Source organism: Palaemon carinicauda, chromosome 1, assembly GCF_036898095.1.
Source record: "Palaemon carinicauda isolate YSFRI2023 chromosome 1, ASM3689809v2, whole genome shotgun sequence".
Classification (NCBI taxonomy): Eukaryota; Metazoa; Arthropoda; class Malacostraca; order Decapoda; family Palaemonidae; genus Palaemon; species Palaemon carinicauda.
Genome location: NC_090725.1, coordinates 244,028,516 through 244,055,007, shown reverse-complemented (window position 1 = coordinate 244,055,007; position 26,492 = coordinate 244,028,516). Strand labels below are relative to the sequence as shown.

Here is a 26,492-nt window from a genome sequence, read left to right as displayed (position 1 = left end):
TCGTCCAGCTCTCCCATTGGTTATCTCCCTACTCTGATGCTAGTTACCGACGTAAGATCCTACTCTCCTATTGGAGAGCATTATTCCATAATGCAGCTGCGTATCAAAGTTCCTCGACCATTTCGTTTTGGAAGAGCTATCGTTTAGATTGAATTCATGTTTTTGATTACGCTTTTATGCTTTTAGTTACTGTACTGTATCGTGTTGTGTTATTCAACTTGTATATTATTAACCATGGGTTCCAAGAATGTTGCTGATGTTCAGGGAAAGAAGAGAATACTTTCTATGAAGACGAGGCTGGAGATAATCAAGAAGTATGAGGCTGGCATGTGGTTGTGTGTGCTCGCTAAAGAATACAGTTGGCTCTCATTTCACGCGAGTTCTTCCATCGCGGCTTAAGTTTCACGTGACAAAAACAATGTAATACCTATTAAATATAAACTAACATTGTCACGATAAGAATTCATGCTGTGCGATAATCTTAAATAGTCCGCACTCCTTTGAACTGGGTGTGCTCCGTGCCATTCCCTTCTCTCCGCTCAGCTCGTCCCAGCTCCCACGTCTGACTCAACCTCAGTCTTCTCCCAGCCAGCTAGCATATACCACGTCTCGCTGCAGCCTCCTAATTCACATGTTTTGCCCGATTTTGCCTTTGCTTTTGCTACTGTAAATACTGTAAATAGTGCCGGGTCACTGTGTTGTTACAAGATTCCCTACACAAACAGGGCAAGAGACGACACATCAAGAGTTGCGCCATGCTTCCAAATTGGTGTGCATAACTTTGTACGAAAATAGTGAGTGACATTGTACAAAATATGTACTATTCAGTACACTGTAGTGTAATCTTAAATTGTTCACTACAGAATTGTATACATTTTGTACAGTACAATATTACTGTTTTATTCGGAAGGTGTACTGTAGTTCTGCTTTTCATTTACAAGAGTATGGTACAGAATATGGGGTATGGAACAAGTCCATTTCTACTGTATGTACCGTAATTTTGTATTTTCTGTTCATTTTCTGCACCAATACACAATTTCTCATGATTAAATTTGGAAACAGATTGTACATATAATCTATCGAATACTGGGTTAGTACTGTACAGTAGATGTCCGATTCCCTACAGAAAGGGCAAGAGATGACGAAGGAATAGTTGCGCAATTCTTCAATTTTGCTGTGCAGAACTTCGTAAGGTAATGGTGAGTGGTTGTTATATAACATACTCTATGTACTGTTCTGTACACTTAGTAATCTTGAATAGTAAACTACAGTACATTTTTTTACAGAACAGAACAGTACTGTATTACACTATAGTACTGTAGAGTACATTCGGCCCATGTTAATCGCATGTTCTTGCTTCGCGGCTTCAGTTTTTCGCGCATAAGAACAACGCAATACCTATGGGAAAAAAAAAAACTTATTCGCAATAAAATCTTATGCTTCGTAGTAATTTTAAATGGCCTGCGGTCCTTTACATTGGCTATGTTTCGCGCCACTCCAGTCTCTCCGCCCAGCACATCAGAGTTCACACGTCTTACTCTGCCTAAACCTTCTTTCTGAAGCCTCGCTGAAGCCGCCTCCTAATCCACGCTGTATTTTACCCAACTTTGCCTTGCTAAGCCTTTGCTTCAAGATCACGATCCCCAAGCGTGTTACTGCTACTTCTGGTGAAGGGTCTGCCAAACGGCAGCGGAAGGTCATGACTCTTGACGAAAATGTAAAATTGTTTGACAAGTGTAAGGAAGGGATGAAGTACACTGCCATTGAGACTCTTTGGTGTTAACGAGAGTACCGTGAGGTACATAGAGAGGAATGAAGCCAATATACGAGCTGCAGTAGCTGCTACTGCACCTCGCAGTGCTAAGACTGCCTCAAGGGTGAGGGAAAAAAGCATACTAAAAATGGAAAATCCCCTTTGCATATGGATCTAAGAAGGGAGTAGCCATCGACTCACTCACCATCTGGGAGAAGGCCAAGTCTCTGTACCGACGTTTCTTGGAGGATGACCCCCAGCCGTCGACCACCCAAGGTGCCACAACCCCACAGATGCCTTTCCAAGCCAGCAAGGGCTAGTTTGATAAATTCAAAAGGCATATTGGTTTGAAGAATGTGGAGATGTCTTGGGAGTCAGAATCTGCGGACCATATGGCAGCAGAAAGTTTCCTGTATGTGCTAAAGAAACTCATCAAGGATAAAGGGTACGCTCTAGAGCAAGTTTGGAACATGGATGAAACCGGTAACTTCATGGATATTTTATATTCAAAATCTACTTTACGTAGTAAATTTATTAAAATCTCGTTTCATATAAAGCATGCCTTAACATTGACGCATGCTTGCATTAGGTGTAATTTACGATATTTTTGCGAAGTTCGAATCCTTTTTCAGTAACCTATAGTTACTATACAAAACTGTACAGTACAACATTTGGCTTAATATTTAAATCTGCAGTTTGAGTGTGCGTGATTGTTCTAATGTTATTTTAATTTCCCTAACGTAGACAAGTGACTGTCATAGATGCCTTCAGTACTGTAGAGTTTTACGTACAATCTAATTTGGACATTTTGAATTACACCTGTATCTGTATTTATTGGTACAGTGCTTTCAGTTACTGTACAATATTTGATTTATTATTAGAATCTTTGCATTTTGAGTGTGCATCCATTTTCAAATCTCATTTATATACAGTAATTTCCTTAACGCAGAGAAACGTTGTCTGCTGTAGGTGTGTTTGATGCACTTTAACGTATGATTTAATTTGGCCATTTTGAATATATTTTTTGTGCTTTCAGTTACTGAACAGTACAGGGCTTGATTTATTAAAAGATTTGCATTTTGAGGGTCCATTAATACTCAAACCTCGTTTAATTTCCATAATGTGGAGACGTGTCTGGCAAAGGTGTGTTCAGTACAGTTTTACGAATAGTACTGTAAGATTTAATTTGGCCATTTGGAATTTTTTTTTTTTTTGATGCTTTCACTTACTGAATGGTAGTGGTTGATTTACTGTATTATTAAAATCTTTGACTTTTGAGTGTGCCTGAATTTTCAAATATCATATAATTTCCCTAACGTAAACGTTTGTCTGGCACAGGTGCGTTTAATAAGGTTTTACGTACTACCTAATTTGGCCATTTTAAATGATTTCTTGTTGCCTTCACTTAGTGAACAGTACAGTGTTTGATTTATTAAAATCTTTGCATTTTGTGTGCATGAATTCTGAAATCTCATTTAATTTCCCCGTGGAGACGCGTCTGTCATAGGTGGGTTCAGTAAACTTTTACGTACGATCTAATTTGGCCATTTTGAATGTTACTGAACGATACAGTGTTTGATTTATTATTAAAATCTTTGCATTTTGAGTATGCATAAATTTTGAAATCTCGTTTAAATTCCCTATTGTAGAGACGCGTGTCCTGCATAGGTGCGTTCTGTAAGGTTTTACGTACGATCTAATCTGGCCATTTTGAATGTTTTTCAGTGCTTTCAGTTACTGAAAGGTAGTGTTTGATTTGATTTATTATCAAAATCTATGCATTTTGAGTGTGCATGAATTTTCAAATCTTGTTTAATTTCCCTACTGTAGAGACGTGTCTGCCATACTGCAGATGAGCTCAGTACACTTTTACATACGATGTAATTTGGCCATTTTGAATGATTTTTGGGTAACTTTCAGTTTCTGAACAGTACAGTATTTGATTTATTATTAAAATCTTTGCATTTTGAGTGTGTGTAAATGTTCAAATCTTGTTTAAATAATTTCTCTAAAGTAGAATAACACGCAATACAGGTACAGTGCTGTATTTTAATGTAAATATTTTATTTTTATTTTTTCACAGCTTGTTTTGGAAGGAGATGCCTCAAGAGACCTTCATAGCTAAGGAAGAACGCCATACACCCAATTTTAAGGCCACAAAGGACAGGTAGAATAATGGTGTTAATTTTCTGGTTTTCTAGTGTATTGTTCTCTTTTCATATATAAATTTAAATGTGTGAAAAATTAATAATTACAAGTATTTGTACTTCATTAGTTACTGTAGTTTAATAAACTGTAGTTCTAATGTGTTCCTTTCTGTCTTCCCCAGGTGTACGTTGATGTTGTGCGGTAACGCCGCCGGCTATCTTATCAAGCCTGGCTTCATTTATAAGTCAGCAAGGCCCCGTGCACTTCAACATCCTAATCTATAAATCTATATTTGCTCCCTGTGTATTGGATGCACAATAAGAAGGCAAGGAACTCTTCCAAAGCTGGTTTCACGGATGCTTCTTGCCGGAGGTCAAGGACTACCTTGAGAAGAAGGGCCTGGAGTTCAAGGTTCTCCTCACCCTCGACAACGCTCACAGGGACCAGGGGATAATCAAGAACTTTAAGGCCCACTAAAGCCAGTGTGTGATGGCGCCACTCCAAATTTCCACTGACAACGACCCTGACCTCGTGATGGATTACTGGAAGAGGTTCACGATAGCAGACTGTTTGTCTATTGTCCAGGAGTCCTTCCAGAATGTCAAACCAGAGACCGTCAATGCCTGCTTGAAACTTTTATGGCCAGGGTGCATTAAGGACTTCGGAGCCTTCACTCCTGACGAAGCCTTCAATCAGACTTTGAAGATTGTCAGTTTAGCTAAGAAGTCGAAGCCGAAGACTTCAAGGAAGTTTCTGAGGATGACATTTAGGAGTTGTTGGATGGCCATGATCAGAAGTTAACTGAGGAGGACCTTGCAGACCTAGTCCAGTCAGCTAGTGAGGAAGAGGTGGCAGCGCCCGGTGATGTAGGTAAGGAGGAAGAAGGCATCACCCTCAAGAAGTTAGCAGAGATGTCAAGGATATTGGAGGACTTGAAACGGAGAGTGTACAGTATGGATCGTTCATTGGTGCGCTCTCTGAAGATCATGCGTGTGATGGATGAGGGTTTTGCTGGCTAAAAGAGTATGTTGGGCATGTAAAGGTCAGCGACGCATCTTACCATCACCATGCGATCAGAAGATTGCCTGCTATCAGATATATGAGAGAGAGAGAGAGAGAGAGAGAGAGAGAGAGAGAGAGAGAGAGAGAGAGAGAGAGAGAGAGAGAGAGAGAGAGAGACTTACCTTACCTTATTGCCTTATTTTATGGTTGGGGTCCCCCAGGTCCCTCAGTGTGAGGCACCTCGTACATCCACCAGAGAGTTGCTAATGCATCTTCCGGTGTATTTTGCATCTTCCAGTCTTGGATGGTCTGGGATGCATCTAAGGTATTTATTGAGCTTATTCTTAAAGAAATCTACGTTCACTCCTGATATGTTTCTTAGATGAGCTGGCAGCGCATTAAATAGTCGCTGCATTATTGATGCTGGTGCGTAGTGGATTAATGTCATGTGCGCCTTCCTTAGTTTTCCTGGTATATTTTTTGGCACTATTAATCTACCTCGGCTTGCTCTTTCTGATATTTTTAGCTCCATAATGTTTTCAATAATTCCTTCTATTTGCTTCCATGCTTGTATTATCATGTAGCATTCTCTTCTCCTTTCTAGACTGTAGTTTTAAAAATTTCAGTCTTTCCCAGTAGTCAAGGTCCTTAACTTCTTCTATTTTAGCAGTATAGGACCTTTGTACACTCTCTATTTGTGCAATATCCTTTTGGTAGTGTGGGTACCATATCGCATTGCAGTACTCAAGTGTATTACGTACATAATTTTTGTAAAGCATAATCACGACGTACATAATTTTTGTAAAGCATAATCACGACGTACATAAGTTTTGTAAAGCATAATCATGTGTTCAGCTTTTCTTGTTTTAAAGTATCTGAATAACATTCCCATTTTTGCTTTACATTTAGCCAACAGTGTTGCTATTTGGTCGTTGCATAACATATTCCTACTTAACATTACACCAAGGTCTTTAATTGCTTCCTTGTTTGTGATTGTCTCGTTATTAGGTCCCTTGTATGCATATACCATTCCTTCTCTGTCTCCATAATTTATCGATTCAAATTTATCGGAGTTAAATACCATCCTATTTATCTCTGCCCATTCATATATTTTGTTTAGATCTCTTTGTAGTGAGTTCCTATCTTCATCACAAGTAATTTCTGAGAGAGAGAGAGAGAGAATGAGTTAGTTAGTTAGTTTAGTTCATCTGCAAGACTCCATTTGCTCATTGGTAGGGTGATTTACTTTAAGCATTTAGAAAGTTCTTATGGTCTTGTCTAACTTATTCTTAAAACTTGTTTACCATGTTATTGTTTACTACATCTGCTGAAAGTCTATTCCAAGTATTTGCTATTTTGTAAGTAAACAAATTGCCACATTGAGTAGTGTTGTATCTTCTCAATTCCAGTTTGTATCCGTTACCTCTTGACTGAGTTATGCTCAGCGTAAATAGATTGTTGCAATCTACATTTGAATACCTCTATCAACTGTCCCCCTAGTTGTCAACTTTGAAGATCAAATAAGTTCAAACATTCCATCCTTCGTCTTTATCCAAACTGCCTTAGTGTTGGAACTAGTTTGGTGACTTCCAGTCTATCCATATCCTTCTGAATATTAGGAGCCCAGAATTGGACTACGTATTCTAGATGGGGTCTTACTAGTGATGCCTACAACTGTAGTACAGTGACTTTGTTTCTGTATTTGAATTTTCTCTTTACGTAACCTATTAGATTTTGTGCTTTCTTTTCAGCTTTAATGCTGTTAGGTGAACTTCAAATCCTTGCTGACAATAATACAGAGATCTTCCTCCAGATCAACGCTTTCTATTTCATTACCTAGCAATGAGTAATCTGATTGTGGGTAACTATAAGTATGTGCATGACTTTGCAATTCCCACAGTTGACAGGCATTTGCCATTTTCTGCACTATTTTCCTAGCTTCAGTAGATCCTCTCTTAAGGCTTTTATGTCTTCTGAGTTCACAGCATTTATGCCTAGTTTAGTATCGTCTGCAAATCTGGCAGTAAATCTAGGTCAATGTAAATCAGACATTGCAATGGGCTGAAGACAGATCCTTGAGGTACTGTACTTCGCTTGTAACAGCTGACCAATCTGAAGCTTCTCCACTGATTACAACTCTCTGTGTTCTGTTTGTATAGCTGGCTCGTCAGTAATGCCTAGTGCTCTAATTTTTGTGAGGAACTTTATCAAAAGCATTTTGAAAGTCTAGGTATATGATGTCTATTGCCCTGTTTTTGTCATAAATGCTAAACATGTGGAAAAATTCCAAAAGATTTGTCACACATGATCTCTTTTGTCTAAATCCATGTTGGCTCTCTACCAGAAGATTGTTTTTTCTGTGTGTTCTACTATTGAATCTAATATAATTGATTAAAAAATTTTGCAAGGCACTGAAGTTAGGCACATAAGTCTGTACTTGCGGGGTTCTTCTTTTGATCCCTTCTTGTAGATTGGGGGAATATTGCCTAGTTTCCATCCTTGTGGTGTCTTTCTTTTGTGTGTGTGTGTGTAAATTTATTTTGTGTCATATTTATGGAAACAGACTTTTTTTTTATAAAACATGACTAGATGATGATTATAGTACCATAACACAGTATAACATACTTATGGTAATCTAACACAGGCCAACTTATGACCAGATCAGGTTATGACCTATCAGTCGAAACAAAATGCAGTCGCAATCTGACGAGCACCTGCATAAATTTCACCAACAGAAGTTCCAGTCAAGCTGAAAGCATACTTCTCATAAAAGAAGATTTGTAATTTTGTAGGAACAAATGACAGTTATCTTTAGAAAATTATCCATTCCAAATGTAAGTTGAAGGATAAATATGAAAAAAAAAACTTATTCCATATTAGCAATGTCACTGAGAATAAAACCTAGCTTCAAGCTGGAAAAAATAGATAAAAAACTTACAGACAAAAACCTCACCTGAGGTATGTAAGTGAGTCTTGGAGGTGGAGGAAGCTCTGGTGTAAGGGCTGGAGGTAAAGATAGATCGAGTGGCAATTGAGAACCCCCACCAATATTTATGTGTAGACCCGGGACTGGTAAATGCCTGGGATCACCTGTAGCAGCTGCAGCAGCCGCAGCTGCCGCAGCTGCTGCAGCGGCTGCTGGTATTGAAGGCATTGACACATGAGCTGGAGGAACTGCACCACTATATAGACCATACATCCCAGTACCATCACTGAAAAAAATATAAAACTACCAATATCAATTTGCTATGGCATATCTATGATAATTTGTGATTTAAAGATGAACACCAATGATAAATCACACTAAAATTGTTATAGATAGTGTAAATGATTAGAAAGGTGCTCTAAGCTGGAAATTTAATTCTTTCATAAAAAACAAAATAAATTTTTGTATTACAAATACACCAATTTACATTGGCTCATCTGCAATCTAAATGTTCTCAGATATACTTCAAATAGAAACTTTGACCTGGTAAATTTATGCCCCTGGTATTGGTTTACATTTCTCCATGCACCATAGAGATAAAATGCAGGAATTGTGTTTTGGGTACTTGGTACTTTGTTAACTCTTGGGTTTGAACCACAAAAAACTAGTAAAAAACCTTTTTTTTTAGTAACCTTTTTTTTAATACAAACATATGAGATTCTAATTTGTTGAAAAGGTCTTGAAGGGGCTGCATAGTATCATAAGGCGCTGAGACAAGCAACATTACAAGAGGTACAGGCAGTAACATATAACCTGAACTAGTAATGGTTTATAAAGGAAACAGAATCTTACTAGAAAGCATATAGAATGTGATGCAAAGGTGAAGGAGCAAGTGTCCCACCAATTCTGCTTCCACAGGAATATTGTGTAAATGAGGATAAATCCAATGAATTTCCTACCCATGTGTAATGAAAACTTTGCAGCAAACACAGGAGCAAAAATTAAAATGACAGAGCTGAAACTTTATAAGATATGATATAAATAAGTGCTGATATAGCAATAGCTCACATGACCCTTAAAAAACTGTATTAACTACTTCTATTAGGGGGTATTTATTCTGTGACAAAAGAATGGTAAAGCACCAGGCTCAACAGAGTTTCAAACTGAAATGGTCAAGCTACTAGCTACGGATGGGGAAGAATGGATGCTGAATTTCTTGAGAGCAATACGGGAAGAGGAAATAATGCATAAAGACTGGGAGGAGAGTCTGATAGTATTTATATTTAAGCAAAACGGTGACATCATGGAATGCAATAACTAGAGGAGAATCAAATTAACAGAGTATGGTTTGTAAGTATTAGAGAGGATTCAAGAAGAAAGATTGTAAAGATTGGGAAAGAGCAGTATGGATTCATGAGGGGGAGAGGGACTGTAGATGCCATTTTTATAGTAAGGTAGTTACAGGAAAAGAGACAAGAGAGAAACCAGAAGCTCTTCTGTGCTTTTGTAGATTTAGAGAAGGCTTATGACAGAATACCAAGTGATGTTTTGGTGCTTGAGGAAGAGGAAAGTCCCGGAGAAGTTGGTTAAAATGGTAGAAGATATAAAAAAGAACAAGAATAAAAGTAATACCAGCTGTTGGAGAGACAGAAACCTTTAAAGTTAGTGTTGGATAACATCAGGGGTCAGCATTAACCCCATTTATATTTGTATTGGTCTTGGATGCGTAAGTGGAGTGATCAGAAATGAAAATGAAAAGTTGCGGGAGTTGCTATATGCAGATGGTTTGGTGATTACTGCTGAAAATGAGGAATAATCGAAGAGAAAGGTGGTAGAGTGGCAAGAGACTTTACAAAAGGGAGATTTGAGGATGAATGTGGATAAGATTGAAGCCATGGTTAGCATTAAGGAAAGTAGGGACAGGATAGCCATACATGAAAATAGAGTAGTAGTTATAAAACAGGTAGAACAGTTTAGATACTTGGGATCTACTATTAATCAGAGGGAGGATGTGAGGCTGAAGTTGAGAATAGGATAAAAGCAGCCTAGGGTTAAGAGGGGGGAGGTAGCAGGAGTGGTGTGTGATAGGAAAACGCCAATCAAGTAAAAGTCAAGATCTACAGCACAGTAATAAGACCAACATTAACATATGGATCAGAAACTTGGGCTTTAAGGGGCTGGCCGGAATGCCAATATATAAGGGTAAAGGAAGAAAAACACAAAATCCTGAAAAAAATCACTAAGCTTCGATTGACAATGGAGAATGCGTATACAAAATATTATGTCAAAATTCCTCTTACTTTCATAGTTACAGGGTAATTAGTAAAAGTAACTCAATAAACCAAAAACATTGTTCCCTACAAGAAAAGGCAGTATTTCTTCTATTATCATAAATTTTTATAATCATTACATTTTAATGCAAAAGAAATTGTGAACAATGGCATCTGTATAGCTTCCACGAGTCACAAACGATGTATTACACGGTACCTTTCGCCCTTCAGTCCTACCACAAACCTCAGAGAGAGTACATGCCTGAGTTTGACCTCTGACATTCACTCATTTTTACGTTTGTTTTTCTCGTTCTTGGCAAGAATTTTATCATTTCAAAAGGGAAAAGACAATTTCAACATCTTGATAACATAAGGAAGAAGAAAATTTGCTCTATTAAGAGTTCAGAAGAGGCACAAAATTTATATGCTGGGTTGTCAGGCACGATATGTGTTTATTTGTTTCCGTGTAAACACCGCATATTACAAGAGACATGAAATACCTGGGAGGAACGTAGAGAGTAGAGGTCTCCCTTTTTGTTTTTGTTTCATTTGTTGATGTCGGCTACCCCCCAAAATTGGGGGAAGTGCCTTGCTATATGTATGTATGTATGAAATACCTAAGATATTTAAATCATGGTCAACTATGATTAAATTATGATAAATAATTTTGTTTTCTTTTGTTAATACCCCCCAAATAATTATAAAATTTATAACAATCATGATTTACTACTATTATATTTGTAAAAATACAAAGAAAAACTTTAAACACCCGTATCTCAAAACTACTTATTGACCTTCAAATTCAATAGTCTCCCTTAGTTTTAAAGATATAGCATGGAAATTTGGTATATAATTTAAAAATACATTATAAAACAATGAAATGAAACCTTTTTTTCCAATTTTTATTTCATATGTTTTACTTAATTTTTTCCCCTGATTTTTAGGATTTATTATTTTATCATAATGAAAAAATTCATATCTGGCAAAAATATTACTTTTAGAAAAAAAAACTTGTCATATTATTGGAGGTCTATATCAGGCCTATATAGGGTAATAATCCCAAATCTTAGTAATAACTATCAAGGGATGAGATGGAATTTGAAAAACACTGAATTTCAGGATAAATCGCCCTGGCGTCGCAAAACTGAAGGTCAGAGGCAAAAATCCTATGCAGTTTGGAGATGTCCTAATTCACCTTATTAAGTGGTATGAATGTCAATGTTCTGTCATTAAAAATCGGCATTAGCCGGCTGGCCCCCTTAAGACGAAAAGAGGAAGCAAAGTTTGAGAGAACAGAGATGAGAATGCTAGGGTGGATTATGGGAATATCACTGTTTGAAAGATTGGAAAAGGATGAAATAAGAAGAGTGGCAGGCGTAGTAAAGATTACCGAGATGATAAGAGTGTCACGACTGAGATGGTGTGGCCACGTGTGAAGGATATATGGTGGGGAGGGAGTGAGGAGGAATTGGAGGAACCTGTAAGGGGGAGAAGACCCAGAAGGAGGCAGAGAATTATATGACAAGATAAGGTGAAGGATGATATGGAGAGAAGAGGTTTGGTGGAAGAGGATGCCTTTGATCGAAGGCAGTGGAGAGGGCGCATCATGCAACAAACCCCTTAATGTAGGGATAACGGTGTGGAAGGAGAAGATTCATAGTGACAGTAAAGCTTGAGCAGGGATCTCTTATTCCAAACTTCAGCTAACCAGGTGGGAACTAATGAATGTAGAATGGGTTGTTAACTATCTAACTTAAAATGCACTTTTTTCATGATAAATAATGGATGCTTATCTAAAATTGAAGCAAATCTCAGCAACGCATCCCACAGGAACCAAGGAAAAAAGGAATTTTTATATCAAATTTCCCCAAAAATACATCAAGGAGCTAAAATTACTAGAGGCATTGAATTACATAAAGACACATGTAACAGAGTATATTCTTCTTGAGATGATTGAGAGAGCTGCTGATAACTTTGTATTCAAATAAATCTGTATATAACTGCACAACAAAATACATGAAGCTTTCTCACACAGAAATACTAAATATCAATATTTCATTAAGTAAAAAAGCAATAACTGATAATTACAATTGTATCTATCACAACCCATATCTTGCCATCAAGCTTCAAGTCTAACAATGATTAATGGTGTTGGCTGAAAAATACATGTGCAATAAAAACAATGCTTTTAGCATTACAGCATGAGTATTCAAATTTTCATCTATTGGTGACAAAAAAAAAAATAAATTCTAACTTTCAATTTACAATGAATATTAGACTGATAACTGTAAAATAAAAAAAAATGATTGTAAGATAATGTTTACATGGAGTGAACTCTGATGGATGCCTATAAAAAATCTAGCATTTTCAGAGTTGAATTTTAAATATTTAATCAAAATAATGTATCCAATAGAGGCAATACCAAGCAAATAATAACAAATAAAGACATGTTCTTCTAAGGAATTTACTTTGACCAAAATACTAAACTAACCTGTGTGCTGGAGTATTATGCATCAGTACATCCATTCCCATGTGATGATGCAAATGTTGTGCTGGTGCATGAGTGGCGTTATGTGCAGCATTCGGAGGTGTCGACTGAATATCCATCGGCGTTGCAGCTGGAGGTGTCGTACTTGGTGTTGGAACTGACTGGTCTGCATTTGCTGAGGTAGATGAAGATTGAGATGTGGCAACTTGATGCGGTGTACTATGTGAAGCTATGGTAGTGACAGGTGCGCCATTATGGTTATGCTGATTAACGTCTTGTGGGAGAGTAACTGGTCTTGCAAGTGATGGGGCAAGGGGTTCTCGCAAACGAGGATCCATCCGACGTCTCTGTAACTCCTGAAAACGTTGTTGACTATGCCATATCCTCTGATGAAGGGGATTCAGCCTAGAGATAGATGGATGCGCTGGATACGAAGCAGTTGTAGCTAAACTAGTCGGAGGATACGGAGGAAATAAAGGATGAGCAGGAAGAGCTGAATAATACAACGGCGATTCTGGTGGATAATAGTGGTGGTGGTGGTGATGATGTCCTAAACCTGGGGTGATACTATGGTGGTGATGGTGGTGGTGATGATGAGGAGAATGCTGTGGGTAAACACATGCTCCATAGCAAGCTGCACGATGGTCCATGGTGTAGCTGGCAGCACCACTAGCGCTGAGTCCAACTGACCCTAGTGTTGGGCCATTTTGGCAAGAGCATGGTGTATTCTGTGCCGGTTCTGAATTATGATGACCCCTACACAAGCCAACACCAGTGCTTGCCCCAGGTGTTGCATGCGTATTGTTAGGAGGCAATCTACCCATAACAGGGGACATTCCATAACCACTTGAAGAAGCAACAGCACAAGATGAAGCAGCAGACGATGAAGGGACTTGATGTGAAGTAGGTGTGGCCTGGGCTGTTGAACCAGTATTAGAAACAAGGACTTCATCATCACTTTCATTGGTTAAGTCAACTACATCAACCGATCTATTTCTTCTTACCGCACAATGAACACTTACTACCTCAATGCAGGAATCTGTATCGGAGTCTGAATCTGATGAAGACACCCAATCAAGCTGTAAATCTGGTGCAGTGGGACCATCATCAACCTTAGAATGTCTCGTGTTACGAACAGGTAAATGAATGTCCCCATCTTCATCTTCACTGTCATCATTTTGATGCAAAGTGTGAGTACTTCCCCAACCATTACGGCGCGGCTCCATTCGTCCTCGCTGACTTTTTCCCCGACTGCCTTCTGCACCAGCACTGTGGACACGTTTCCTACGAACTTCATTGTCACCTCCGTCACAACTGGTGCTACCTCCTGATGAAGATGACCCTGAGCTACTAGAACTGCTGCTGCTACTACTGCTGCTACTACTGCTACTACTACTGCTGCTGCTACTACTGCTACTGCTGCTAACATTTCCACTATTGCTGTGATTGCTTATGCCACTATTGGCATCACCTCCCATTGTAACATCAGTCAGCAAACTAAGATGACTGCTAACATTTTGTGAGTATCCTTGATTATCAGGATAGTCAGGAGTTGGTCCATATGCTGCTGTAGCAGTTGTACTAAAAGCAAGACCAGAAGGATTACTGCTAAAATCCATGGGTGCTTGGGTGTCTCCATATGTCAAGGGAGCACTCGATGCTTCCACGTATGAAGCATTATCCACCTTGGATGGGGTAGGAGGACCAGCAGGCAAAGCAGAACCAGTACCAGTTCCAGCATACTGTGGTGAACTGGTGGCACTTAAACTTCCTAAAATATCATAATATTCGTCTGGAGAGCGAAATTGCTGGGGTCCACCATAGAAGCCACCACTGCCAGATGGCAGGGGCACGTCATCCATTGCCTGAAGATGCTCTGAAGGGAAACTGGGGTAGTATGTACCCCGTAAACCACTACTACCTCCACGATCCAATTTCACAGACTCTGTTCCACAGCGCTGCGCACTTTCTTCACTGCTACATCCAATCTCGCTTATTTCTGTCATAAAAAAAAAGATAAAAATGATCAAACACTAATAACCTTGACAATAACTATACAAACAAAATGATAAATTTTATTTTTTCCAAAAATGCAAACCTAATGGTAGTATGCTTTACCTATAAAGACAAACTTTATCAACAAACATTTGGTTCTTTGATGAATATTCCATTCATCTATTTGGAACAACTCTTTTAGTGGAGTAATGGGAATTACTTTGTTTTCTAATAACAAAGACTGCACCATGGACTGGATACATTGATGCTTTGTTTCATCACTAAATACAAACCCTTTAGCTATTTATTAGGGAATATACTTTCAATGAAACTGGAAGACTAGCCACTAGACTTTTTGCAAGGTGTAACTACCGCACCACTAGTTAGTGGGGGGGGGGGGTTGTACCGGCTACCCCGTTCCGTTCACACACACACCGGTGTTGTCTCGTCACTTTTGCTTTTGGCTCGGTTAACAGTGGATGTTTCTCTCTCTCCACCACCTGTACTGGCTAATCTTTTCTTTGGTTTCTTTTTTCAGGTTGTGAGTATTCATCCCAGTCATTATGTACCTTCATGTCTCCAGTAGGGACAGTCCCCCCTTTGCTGTGTCCGGCCTGTTGAGTATGACCTTATAACCAGGATAACACCTATGAAGAGTGTATGGAGTGGTCGTCTTGCCAGTAGGAGAGGTTTAGTAGGAGGCATAAGATGTCAGAGGGATTTTTCTCTGGGGTCATCCTTGAAGTCAAAGAAACCTAGACTTCTTTCTTCCACTTTTCGATCTTTGCTCAAAGCTCGTTCTCGATCGGTCTCCCCAGGGGAGCGGTATAGCAGGAGCTGTCCCTTAAAGGGGCTGGCAAGCTAATGCCGTTTTAAGCTCATTCTCGATCGGTCTCCCCAGGGGAGCGGTATAGCAGGAGCTGTCCCTTAAAGGGGCTGGCAAGCTAATGCTGTTTTTTAAGGACAGGACTATGACATTCAGAGTTTATTCCCACCCCTAGAGAGAGTAAGGACTCTTAAGACAGTGCCGAAGAACCGCTACTCGACAACGTTAATCCAGACTCAGGAGAAGGTGCAGGACTCTTCAGCTGCTAGGATAACGAAAACAGCAAAGGAAGACCCGCGACATCAAGGGACTCATCCAAAGCACTACAAAGATAACTATGACCAACCCCAGGATCACATAGTTGAGAGCTTGTGGGTGGACAATGACTAGGATTTCGGGCAGGACAACACTCTCCCCAGGTCAGCAAGTCCAAGGTTTTTGGAGGACAAGCAGAGAGAAACTCACCATGTGTTCTGGCAGGTCCTGGTCTGTAAGAGGGCCTTCAACAGCACCATCAAATGGATACGGTGCTGAACCACCTGTACGGCGCTCAAAACCCTCCAAACCCAGCTGTCCGCTTTACCTCTGGATCTGGGCATCGACACACTGACTAAAGGTGTCGTGCCAGAAACTCACTGGACTTCCCCTCACGTCCTCAACTAACAAGGCCCTAAATATGGAGAAGGTCACAAACTTTGCCATGCAGGCTACTTCGTGGCTTTATCAGTGTGCTACCTGATCAGGACGGAGGACTGGTCAGAAGAATATACCAAGAAGCTCATGTCAACTTTTCTATTATTGGGAACCAGGACTTTTGAGTTCTTTGCCCACCAAGTGGTCAACTTGTGGGCAAACTTCCTCCTGAGGCGATGGGACTCGATAATACATAGGTTCCACAAGCAAGTTCCTAAGACGGAAGTGGCAAGGCTTTGGAACTCACCATTGGAAGGACTGCCTCCTTTCACCACAGAAGACGTCGTGAGAGCAGCGGAGCGCTGGCGGAAGTAGACACAGGACTCTCTCTCTCCTTCAGAGGGCGATAAATTATCCTCAGGATCCTACAGAACTGCTACTCCATCCAAAAAAAAAAAAAAAGAGAGAGAGAGAGAGAGAGAGAGAGAGAGAGAGAGAGAGAGAGAGAGAGAGTGTGTGTATGTCATTACAGAAAATAATATGATCACCTACATTTTATTTAACACTACTCAAACATTCACGAAGTAGATAAATATAGTCAAGTTTCTAGCATTTAATTCAGTAATGAAACTATAAAATAACCTTGTGTACATTTATTTAGAGGGTAATGTAAACAAACACGGTAGCATCTACACAAACGTTGTTAGTGTTTACGGCCATTTGTAAGTTTCTATTTTGATAACACTACAGTATTGTAAGGTGATAAAGTAAATCAAACACCATTTGTAATAACTTGATATTGATTTTATATAAAAGGGGACTATTTGTTGACTACTGAAAATCGTACGCATTTAAGGTAGGCAACGCATACCCTAGGCTACAATTTAACTCTAGCGGTACTTGTATGATAACTATTTACAAATAATTCAAGCTACAAACATTCTCTCAGCCCTCATTGTATTAGTCAGTTGTAGACTGTATTTTCAGTACAACCATATTAAATTTATATGGGGCTAAGTGAAATACTACATGGCATGAAAAAAATAATTACATTATGAAAGACTGGAGGGTACACTACTGCAGGAATCACAGGATAGAATAACAAAAGAAGATAGGAACAAAGCTGTAAGACATGACTAGACTTTGCAACATGAAGAAGCAAAGAAGGAAATTGCCATAGATAAACTCCTTGAACAATTTGTCATTGATCTCGACTTCTTTGACGACGATTTACCATAAAGCTAATGTTTTTCACCAAGAATTTATTTATGTATTGCTGAAAAATAGATTAATAAATAAACAACTGTTTTTGTTTTCCTTCAAAAGATAAGAAGTGTATTGAATGATGCTACGTATACATGTAATGCCAATATCTATACAGTATAGCAGCATTTACTTAATCCATTGACCCAAAGAATGATATAAAATATAAGTAAAAAATATATATAGGAAGGAATAAATAGAATAAGGAATGAAAAATTATATTTTCATATTAAAATCACAAATTTTAAGTAATTTGTATTTTTCCTAACAGTACTTACCTCGAACTACTTTCTTAAGAGTATCTGGGATCTCCTCCCATCCGACCAGAGTTTTGTGTAGTTTACCCTATACCCGTTTTCTATGAGGGATAACCTCAGGCGGAGTGATACAGCCCTGAGGCTAACCCCGGGTCAGAGAGCATGCTTGCTCAGGTCTCAACCTCCAGTAAGTTCTTGGTAGCTTAGGTCTCTAAGAATTCCAGAAGGCACTCGGGGAAGGCAGGGCGGGCCATTACCCGAGAGTAGTTCGAGGTAAGTACTGTTAGGAAAAATACAAATTACTTAAAATTTGTGATTTGTTCCAACACGGAGTACTTTCCTCGAACTACTTTCTTAGGAGACTTATACTTTAGGAGGCGGGAGTGGCCTTTTAAACTTCTGAGACTGTGCTGAGATATATCCAAAGACCTAGATAAGAGGCTAGGTCCTGTTGACCCCAAGAATAAATCTTAAAAGACAAAAAATCACTTAAAACATTTTTTAAAAATATTCATCGCATTGATCTATAAAAATATAAAATTTACTTTGGTATTTAGTACAATTGGAGAGAGAATTGAAGAGGCCTAATAAAGGCGGTTGAGATATAAAAATATAGAGGTAAATCTATAAATATCAACAAGAATTTATAAAGTGATAAAATAAATACTAAAAACTAAAAGCCTTTCACACACTTCCCATACACTGGGGGAGGGGTCGGCCATATTCTCTCTCTCTAACGTGGAAAATCCAGAGAGAGAGATAAAAAAAGTAAGTGTAAAAATTTTTCTCTCCTTTCAAAAAGAGTTTCTCTTGAAGATCTTATTGTTTGAGAATAACTAACACATCGAAAGCCAAAACCATAAAGAAGTACTTCACCAATAGTTGAAAAACTTGAGGTTTAGTGCGAGCAGGAATCAATGTTTATCGCGAGAGCGACAGAGAAGAACTGGAGATTTTGGGAATAGTATTAGTATCCTGCCGAGTGGTGGCGCTAGTGTACACCCAGCAAACTAACACGGTGATCGCCCGCGAGTTTTGAATCTGTCGGACCGGCAGAGACGTTAGCTGTACATATATCCACCGGCTAAGTTAATTATTTAAAATAAGTAAACTGTTGAAGGATACTTATAAGAAGCCAAACTTTGACTACAACTCCCAAGGTCTTACTTAAAAGCAAATCTAACCCCCAACTTAAGAGAGAGATTAAAAAAAGCGTGGATAAATTACACCCATTTTCTGAAACCAGTCAAATGTATCAAAGTTGAAAATTTTGTATCTGAAAATATTAAGAGAAGACCTACAAAGGACAAAAAGGCTTTGAATACTGCAGAAGGGTTTTGTGATGTCTTTGGAATGGATTGCCAAGGATATCCCTGATGGGAGAAAGCAATGTTAATTTGCGGAAGAAACTGACTTACCCAGTAACAGAGGAATCCTTTGCAATTGCACTTACTGATGGAACTCCAAGACAGATAAAGCAAACATAACAAAAATTTTGGAGTCAAAGATTGATGCAGCATCAGTCGCAGAATACACATTTCAGTCACTGCTGTCTGATGGAGGATTTATAGAGCATGAAATACTTCCTCATCACACCAAGTCAACATATGGGACAATTGGGCTTCGGGGTGTGTGTGTGTGTGTTTACAGGGTGAAATTTCCGCCATTGGTGTTTTTTAGAAGTCAAGAAACTGTAACCTTTTAATTGCACCAAGTTTCGTCTATTCTCTTTGCCTGATTAACCATGTATTTTGTAAATCCTTCTGTCTGAGGCAACGTACGGTATAAAACTTCTGGCATAATCATTTCTGAAGCCTAATCTATACTAAAGACCTATCAGAATTGATTTCATCCTTTCCTCACAATACATGATTAAAATGAATTTTGGGGGTCTTAATGCAGTCCCGGCGCCTAAAAGTAAAGGATATGGTCAACCAGAAGTTCATTTCACTAAAACCTACATAAAAGTCCTATCAGTTCAGATAACCAAACCTTTTTCCTCTATTTACATGATTAAAGTGCCTGTAGCTCCTGGTCTAAGTGCTTGTTTTAGGACTTTTAAAGGAAAGTGATCGAAAGAATTCCTTCTCTAAATATTTTGAGAAATGCCACCACTCAACAGTCAGCTTCAATTGGAATGGGTATAGTACATTCTTGTCCCCTTTGCATTTGACTGTAGCAAAATCTTTACTTCGACAAAGTACATCAATGTCTAATGATTGCCAAGCTCCTTGGGATTACTTACATTGTCGTCATAGTTCCCACAAGCAAAGTAATAAATGGCATACAGGAATGCTGTTCAACAAGAAAAAAATGTGGATATCAGTAGGTTTGCAAAGAAAACTGTTTCACACTTACAGTTATTGGAAACAATTGCAACTCCTCTTCCTTAATTTCCCTCGCATATTACAATTTGCCAACAAATTTATCTATATAAAAACAGCAAAAGATTAATACAGCCAATTGAGAGTGCCAGAAGAATGCCTGTACCATACAGTGGCTGAAAAACAATGCGCAAGTTTTGTGGCCTGCCAGGTGGGCAGGGCTTACCTACCACCCTCCATCTAACTACCGCCGCCTCTTTAAGCTTTAAAAGCGGAATCCAGCTTCTATCAAAGGACCAAGGTTTCAATTCATGTAAGAACAAAAAGAATTTCTAACCAATTCATGTTAAAGCTAATAAAAGAAAAATACAATATGTACCTTGTACAACAGTTATAAGGCTGACTTACCAGAATGACAGATGTGTGTTACAGGAGTGAGGGAACTGTGTGTGTGCGCCACACTAGAAGGGTGGTGACCAACGGTACTGACAGACTGATTTGCTGCAGCCTGGCCGACACCTTTCGCTTGTTGGTCCCACAGCTGTGATGATCGACCGGGGCTCACCACTGGCTCACCCATCAGCCTTGGTGCTGTAAAATTAATCATAAAAATTGACTGTTTTAATGAAATATGAGAAGCAACAGAAAATAAGATGTTCATCTATATACATGCAACCTAATTTTATGGCTTATCATTAGATATTCACTTGAATATTAACTTTTACAATGGTCCACTGCTCTGAGGTTCAAGGGTTACCTCATGCATGTGGAAGACATTATTTATTGCACTTCTGAAAGCTATGATGGCAGACCTGACCTCAGAACAGAATACCAAGTGCCATTCCATGTTAAAATTTTATCTAAAATTAGGGGTCACAGAAACAACTATGGTATCCAACTTCCACTGGAATATGTATACCAGTTAATAAGATATTTAAATGCATCCAGGGGAGGTAATTCCATAGGTTAAAGAGGCTGGACTAAAAGATGAGGCAAAAGAAATCTCAACTAGATTATAATCTATCACAGGTTGGAGATGAGAGCCTCTAACCCCAGATCTATGCTTGAGGTGGATATTACATATTTATAATTTTCAAACTTATTCAAAAAAATCTCATAATAAATAGTGCAGACATACCAATACGTTATAGTCTACCACAATTTTTATACAGTTTACTGAAGTTGTTAGCATTATTAGTTATAAATTGGATATGCAACTGCATTCGTTTGTTGAGTTTATCAATGAAAAGTTAACAAAATAATGGTTTCTCTTTTGGGCATCAAATGTAGGAAAAACATGGCATAGAATAAGCTTAAATTTATTTATTTCTAATTTCTAAGAATACAGTAAGTAAAACATTTGCTATAACACCAACTTTACATATAGTGTATTAAAAAGAGCAACTAACGACCTCAATTTGAAATTTTGGAAATTCAGATAATTGCAATATTGACCAAGGGTGAAAATCTTTAACGGCTAACCACGCTGCTTTCACTACCAAAATGTTGATATGCTCCCGGCGGTCTTGCTCCGACCAGATTCCCGATATCATGCATTGCCTGAGGTGTGCTCCCCCCGTTCCCTGGATGCGTCTGTGAACAGATGAAACTCGAGAGGGGACGGCATGAGCTGATGTCCCCTTCAAAGGTTCACCTCTTCTGTACATCACAAAAGATCCTCCCTGGAATTTACTCTGATGTGTAATAGCAAGAGAGGATAGTCTTGATGCTGGGGCAATGATTACTGTACTTCAGCTCCCACTGCAAGGCCTGCAGACGAAGTCTGCCTCCAAAAACTAGATGTTTCAATAATGTTAGGTCATCGAGAAGAACCTGCCATTGATGGGCCACTGCAACTCCAGATACGTGGAGGCAGGCGAGCACACACTGCCTCTACAAGAGGAGCACAACGTGAGCGGATCGACATCGGGCTTAGAAAGCCAAGCTCCGCAAGACTTACCGGCCTTGGGCCTGGGACAACGACGTTGGGATTCCATACAGGAATACACGAATACACAAGCAACACAAGTTACACAAGGAAAGGATGTGAATGGGAAAGCACAAAGGGAACACGTGGAACACAATGGTGGGTCGTTCGGGATGTGAGAGAGCGCGGCGAGATGTGATCTACGCCGCGACTAGATGCTTACTGGCGACACAGACCTAGCAGCGCACTCTCGCATGTTGACCCCGGGTCGCCTCAAGGCGAGTATCCATCCGCTACGGAGGGACCCGACAAGGGAAAACGGAGATAGGGGGAACTACGCAAAATTTTTGGTCGGTTAGGGAGGAGATCCCAGATACTCCTAAGAAAGTAGTTCGAGGTAAGTACTGCGTGTTGGAACAAATACTGTTTTGGGAGGTAAACACTTTTCTTTGAATTGTATCTACAGTATTTCCAACTCCAGGTATGGGGATGAGGACAGATTTCTCTCCTTTACTAAGACCCCCAAGGATCAGATCATCCAGTCGTCCAGGTAAAGCAGCAGCTGGATCTTACTGGCACCAACCATGATGACACCAGCTTGAAAACCCTCGTGACAACCTGAAGCGCAGACGAAAGGCCGAAATAGAGCACCTTGAACTGGAATAACTTACTTTTGTTGAAAACCGCTTAAAGGTGACAGACGAGTTGGTATTTGAAAATAAGCACACTTCAGATTGAAAAAATATCAATAAATTCTATGGTCTTATCACCTGAATGACCGTGGCTGCCGTCTCCATTCTGAATGGGGTCTGCTGGGCTGAGAGGTTGACTGATATCCAGTTTCCAATTTTTCTTTACAAGATAAAATAGAATGTAAAAGTTGAGAGATCTGTCATCTATAACATGGCCTGAATTTCTTGCTGAAGGGGAAGATCTTTCTCTAACCCCAGCAATAGGATGATGACGTTGGTGAAAGAGGAATCAGGGGAGGGAAAGAGTTGAAAAAGGATGAGGAAAAGGGAATGCAGAACCTGAAAAAAAAAAAGAGAGAGAGAGAGAGAGAGAGAGAGAGAGAGAGAGAGAGAGAGAGAGAGAGAGCCTTACCTTACCTTATTGCCTTATTTTTTGTTTGGGTTCCCCCAGGTCCCTCAGTGTGAGGCACCTCGTATATCCACCAGAGAGTTGCTAATGCATCTTCCGGTGTATTTTGCATCTTCCAGTCTGGGATGCATCTTAGGTATTTATCGAGCTTATTCTTAAACACATCTACGCTCACTCCTGAGAGAGAGAGAGAGAGAGAGAGAGAGAGAGAGAGAGAGCATGTCCGCCCTCACATTCTTCTGTCCCTGAACAAACCTCGTCAGCAGGTTTATCCTGTTCTCCTTCGCCCAAAGAAGGAGCTCTCTTGCTGTCTCGAACAGAGACAGAGAGTGAGTCCCTCCTTGCTCCCTGATGTAAGCAAGAGCTGTGGTGTTGTCTGAGTTGACCTCCACAATCTTCCCAGACACCAAGTCCTTGAAGGCCTTAAGCCCCAGAAAAATGGCCATCAGCTCTTTGTTGTTGATGTGCCATCCCAGCTGAATTCCTTCCCAATAGCCTGAGACCTCCTTGCTTCCTAGTGTTGGCCCCCCAGCCTGACTCTGATGAGTCTGAAAACAACACTAGGTCTGGGTTCTTCTTGTGTAAGGAGATCCCTTCCCCTAACAAGGTTGGGTCCAGCCACCACTTCAGAAGATTCTTGACTTCTGTTGGAATGGGGAAGGAAAAGGAGTCTTCCTGCATCTTTCTGTTCCACTTCTTCGAAAGAAAGTGCTGAAGAGGTTTAGGTGGAGTCTCCCCAGAGAGACAAACTGTTCGAGGGAGGATAGAGTCCCCAGCAAACTCATCCACTCCTTCGCTGTGCACCTCTTCTTGTCCAGGAAAGTTCTGACTTTTACGAGATACTTGGTCTGTCTTTCCTGAGAGGGAGAAGCCCGAAAAAGAACTGAATTCAGAACTATCCCCAAATAGAGAATAGTCTGATTCGGTCTGATCTGAGACTTCTCCCTGTTGATGACCAGGCCTAGATCTTGAGCCATCATAAAAGTCTTCCGTAAATCCTCCAGACATTTCTCCCTCAATCGTGAACGAATCAGCCAATCGTCCAGATAGAAGGATATCCTTATCCCCTCCTGATGCAGCCAACCTGACACATTCGCCATTATCCTGGTGAAGACTTGAGGAGCCGTGCTGAGACCGAAGCAAAGAGCTCTGAATTGGAAGCACTTGTCCTGCATTACAAATCTCAGGTACTTCCTTGAAGTCGGATGGATGGGGACATGGAAATACGCGTCCTGCAAGTCGAGGGACACCATCCAGTCCCCTGGACGTACTGACGCCAGCACCGACTGAGTCGTCTCCATGGAGAACTTTGTCTTCTCCACAAAGACGTTGAGAGAGCTGACATCCAGGACGGGTCTCCATCCGCCCGAGTTCTTGGGGACCAGAAACAGGCGATTGTAAAAGCCTGGGGAGGATAGATCCCGAACCGGTTCTATCGCTCCCTTGTCTAGCATTTGGTCGACAAGGTCTATTAGGGCCTTCTGTTTCCCCGGATCTGAGTACTGGGCTACTAGGGCCAGCGGAGCATCTGCGAGAGGAGGTTTTTTCAGAAAGGGGATCTTGTATCCTTCCTTGATGACTGAGAGGGACCAGGTGTCCGCCCCTCTCTTCTTCCAAGACTGCCAAAAACCTGACAGTCTTGCGCCTACTGTCTGGAGGAGACGAACTTCATTTTCTGGAGCGAGGTCTGAAAGAACCCCTGGTAGATCTTGGTCCTGATTCCTGCCTTCTCCCTCTAAAATCTGGTCTTGAAGTAGTCCTGCCCCGAAAGGGCTGCTGGAATCTCCTTTCCTCCCGTTTCGAAGAAGAAGGAGGGGCTGCCAAGGGCTTACGGGCAGAACGAGATAAAAGGTCTTGGGTGGCTTTTTGGGCCAGAGAAAGCGTAATGTCATTAACCAGGGACTCGGGAAAAAGATGTTGAGAGAGGGGGGCGTAAAGAAGCTCAGACTTTTGTGCAGTGGTAACAGACCTAGAAGCAAAAGAGCAAAGCAGAGCTATCTTCTTTAGGATCCCAGCTGAGAACAGCGCAGCCAACTCATTCGCCCCATCTCTGAGGGCCTTGTCCATACAGGACATAATACTGGTAAGGTCCCTAGATCCATCCATCTGGTCAGTTTTCCTTGCGAGAGTCCCAAGCGACCAGTCTAGAAAACTAAAAACCTCAAAGGCTCTAAAAATACCTTTGACGAGATGATCCAGCTCCGACATCGACCACATGACCTTGGCTGAGTTGAGAGCATGCCTTCTAGCAGAGTCCACTAAACCAGAGAAGTCACCCTTGGAGGAGGAAGGCACTCCCAGACCCAAAGGCTCCCCAGTTGCATACCACATACCCGCTTTTGAAGCAAGACGAGCTGGTGGAAGCAAGACGAGCTGGTGGAAACGAGAAGGAAGTCTTAACTGCTTGTCTCCGCTCCTTCATCCAGTCATCAATCTTCGTAAGAGCCTTCTTTGTGGAAATAGACAGTTTCATCTTGATGAAGGCCGACTGTTTCTTGGCCTTCTTTCTGTTAAATTGGGATTCAGGAGATTGAGGGGCAGCAGGTTGGAATTCCTCTCCAAAAAGTTCAAGAAGGGAGCGAGAGAGAACTTTGTAATCTCCCGCAGCGTCGGCAGGATTATCATCGTCATCAGAAACATCCTCGAGGTCCTGATCCACATCTGCAATATCCTTCGAACGAGAAGAAGGATCCTTAGAACCCGACAAGGGCAAATCAAAGGCATCGTCCTGCAAAAGACGGGTTGCATCCTGGAGTCCAGCGCTAGAAGAAACCTTGGAACGAGAGGCAGTATCGTCCCGAAGAGGCAGGCTGGTATCGCCCTGGCACCAAGAACGAGAGGCAGAGTCGTTCTGATGTCGAGAGTGAGAGGCGGTATCGTCGTGGCGTCGAGAACGAGAGGCAGTATCGTCGTGGCGTCGTGAACGAGAGGCGGTATCGTCGTGGTGTCGAGAACTAGGGGTCGGTATCGTCGAGGCGTCGTGAACGAGAGGAGGTATCGTCGTGGCGAAGCGAACGAGAGGAGGTATCGTCGTGGCGAAGCGAACGAGAGGAGGTATCGTGCTGGTATCGTGAACGGGAGGCGGTATCGTCTTGGCATCGAGAACGAGAAGCAGCATCGTTCGATAAAGTATCGTCTCGGTATCGAGAACGAGAAACCGTATCGTCCTGGTATCGAGAAGAAGTATCGCCTGGCGAAAGCACACATTCCTCATCCTGGCGTAGAGAGGGAGAAGTTTTCTTTAAAGAAGAACTCCGTTCTTTCTTAGAAGCAGACTTCTTAATAGGTAACGAGTCGTCTTTACGTCTGTCAGACTGGGCGTGAGGGCGGCTAAATGCTTGTACTAACGTCAAAAGTTGTTCCTGCATGACAGACATAAAGGATTTAGCAACATCAGCTGGGTCTTGCGGCCCCGAAGGGGAGGGCTGACGAATAACACTCGTAGAAGGGGGAGGATCTTCGGCAGTAGACTTCGGCTTCGCCCTTTTCACAGGCACGGAGTCGAAATCATCCTCCGACGGACAAGGTTCATAACTGCTAGAACCGGGAGAGAAAGAACGAGACCGTTCGTCGCGGTTC

At 40.8% G+C, this 26,492-nt stretch overlaps 1 protein-coding gene across 5 annotated transcripts in view; it reads right to left on the bottom strand.

Annotated features, from left to right (window-relative positions):
* LOC137654653 (E3 ubiquitin-protein ligase Arkadia-like) overlaps positions 1–26,492 on the bottom strand; it is a 57,961-nt gene that overhangs the window by 13,393 nt on the left and 18,076 nt on the right. For 4 of the 5 annotated variants that reach the window (XM_068388482.1, XM_068388510.1, XM_068388501.1 and 1 more), the window contains exons 2-4: positions 20,294–20,476; positions 12,591–14,586; positions 7,842–8,115 (exon numbers count right to left, since the gene is read on the bottom strand). In XM_068388482.1, the coding sequence (XP_068244583.1) occupies positions 7,842–8,115; positions 12,591–14,586; positions 20,294–20,476 (2,453 nt within the window). The remainder of the gene's footprint in view (positions 1–7,841; positions 8,116–12,590; positions 14,587–20,293; positions 20,477–26,492) is intronic. The other variant, XM_068388492.1, reaches the window with a different exon arrangement.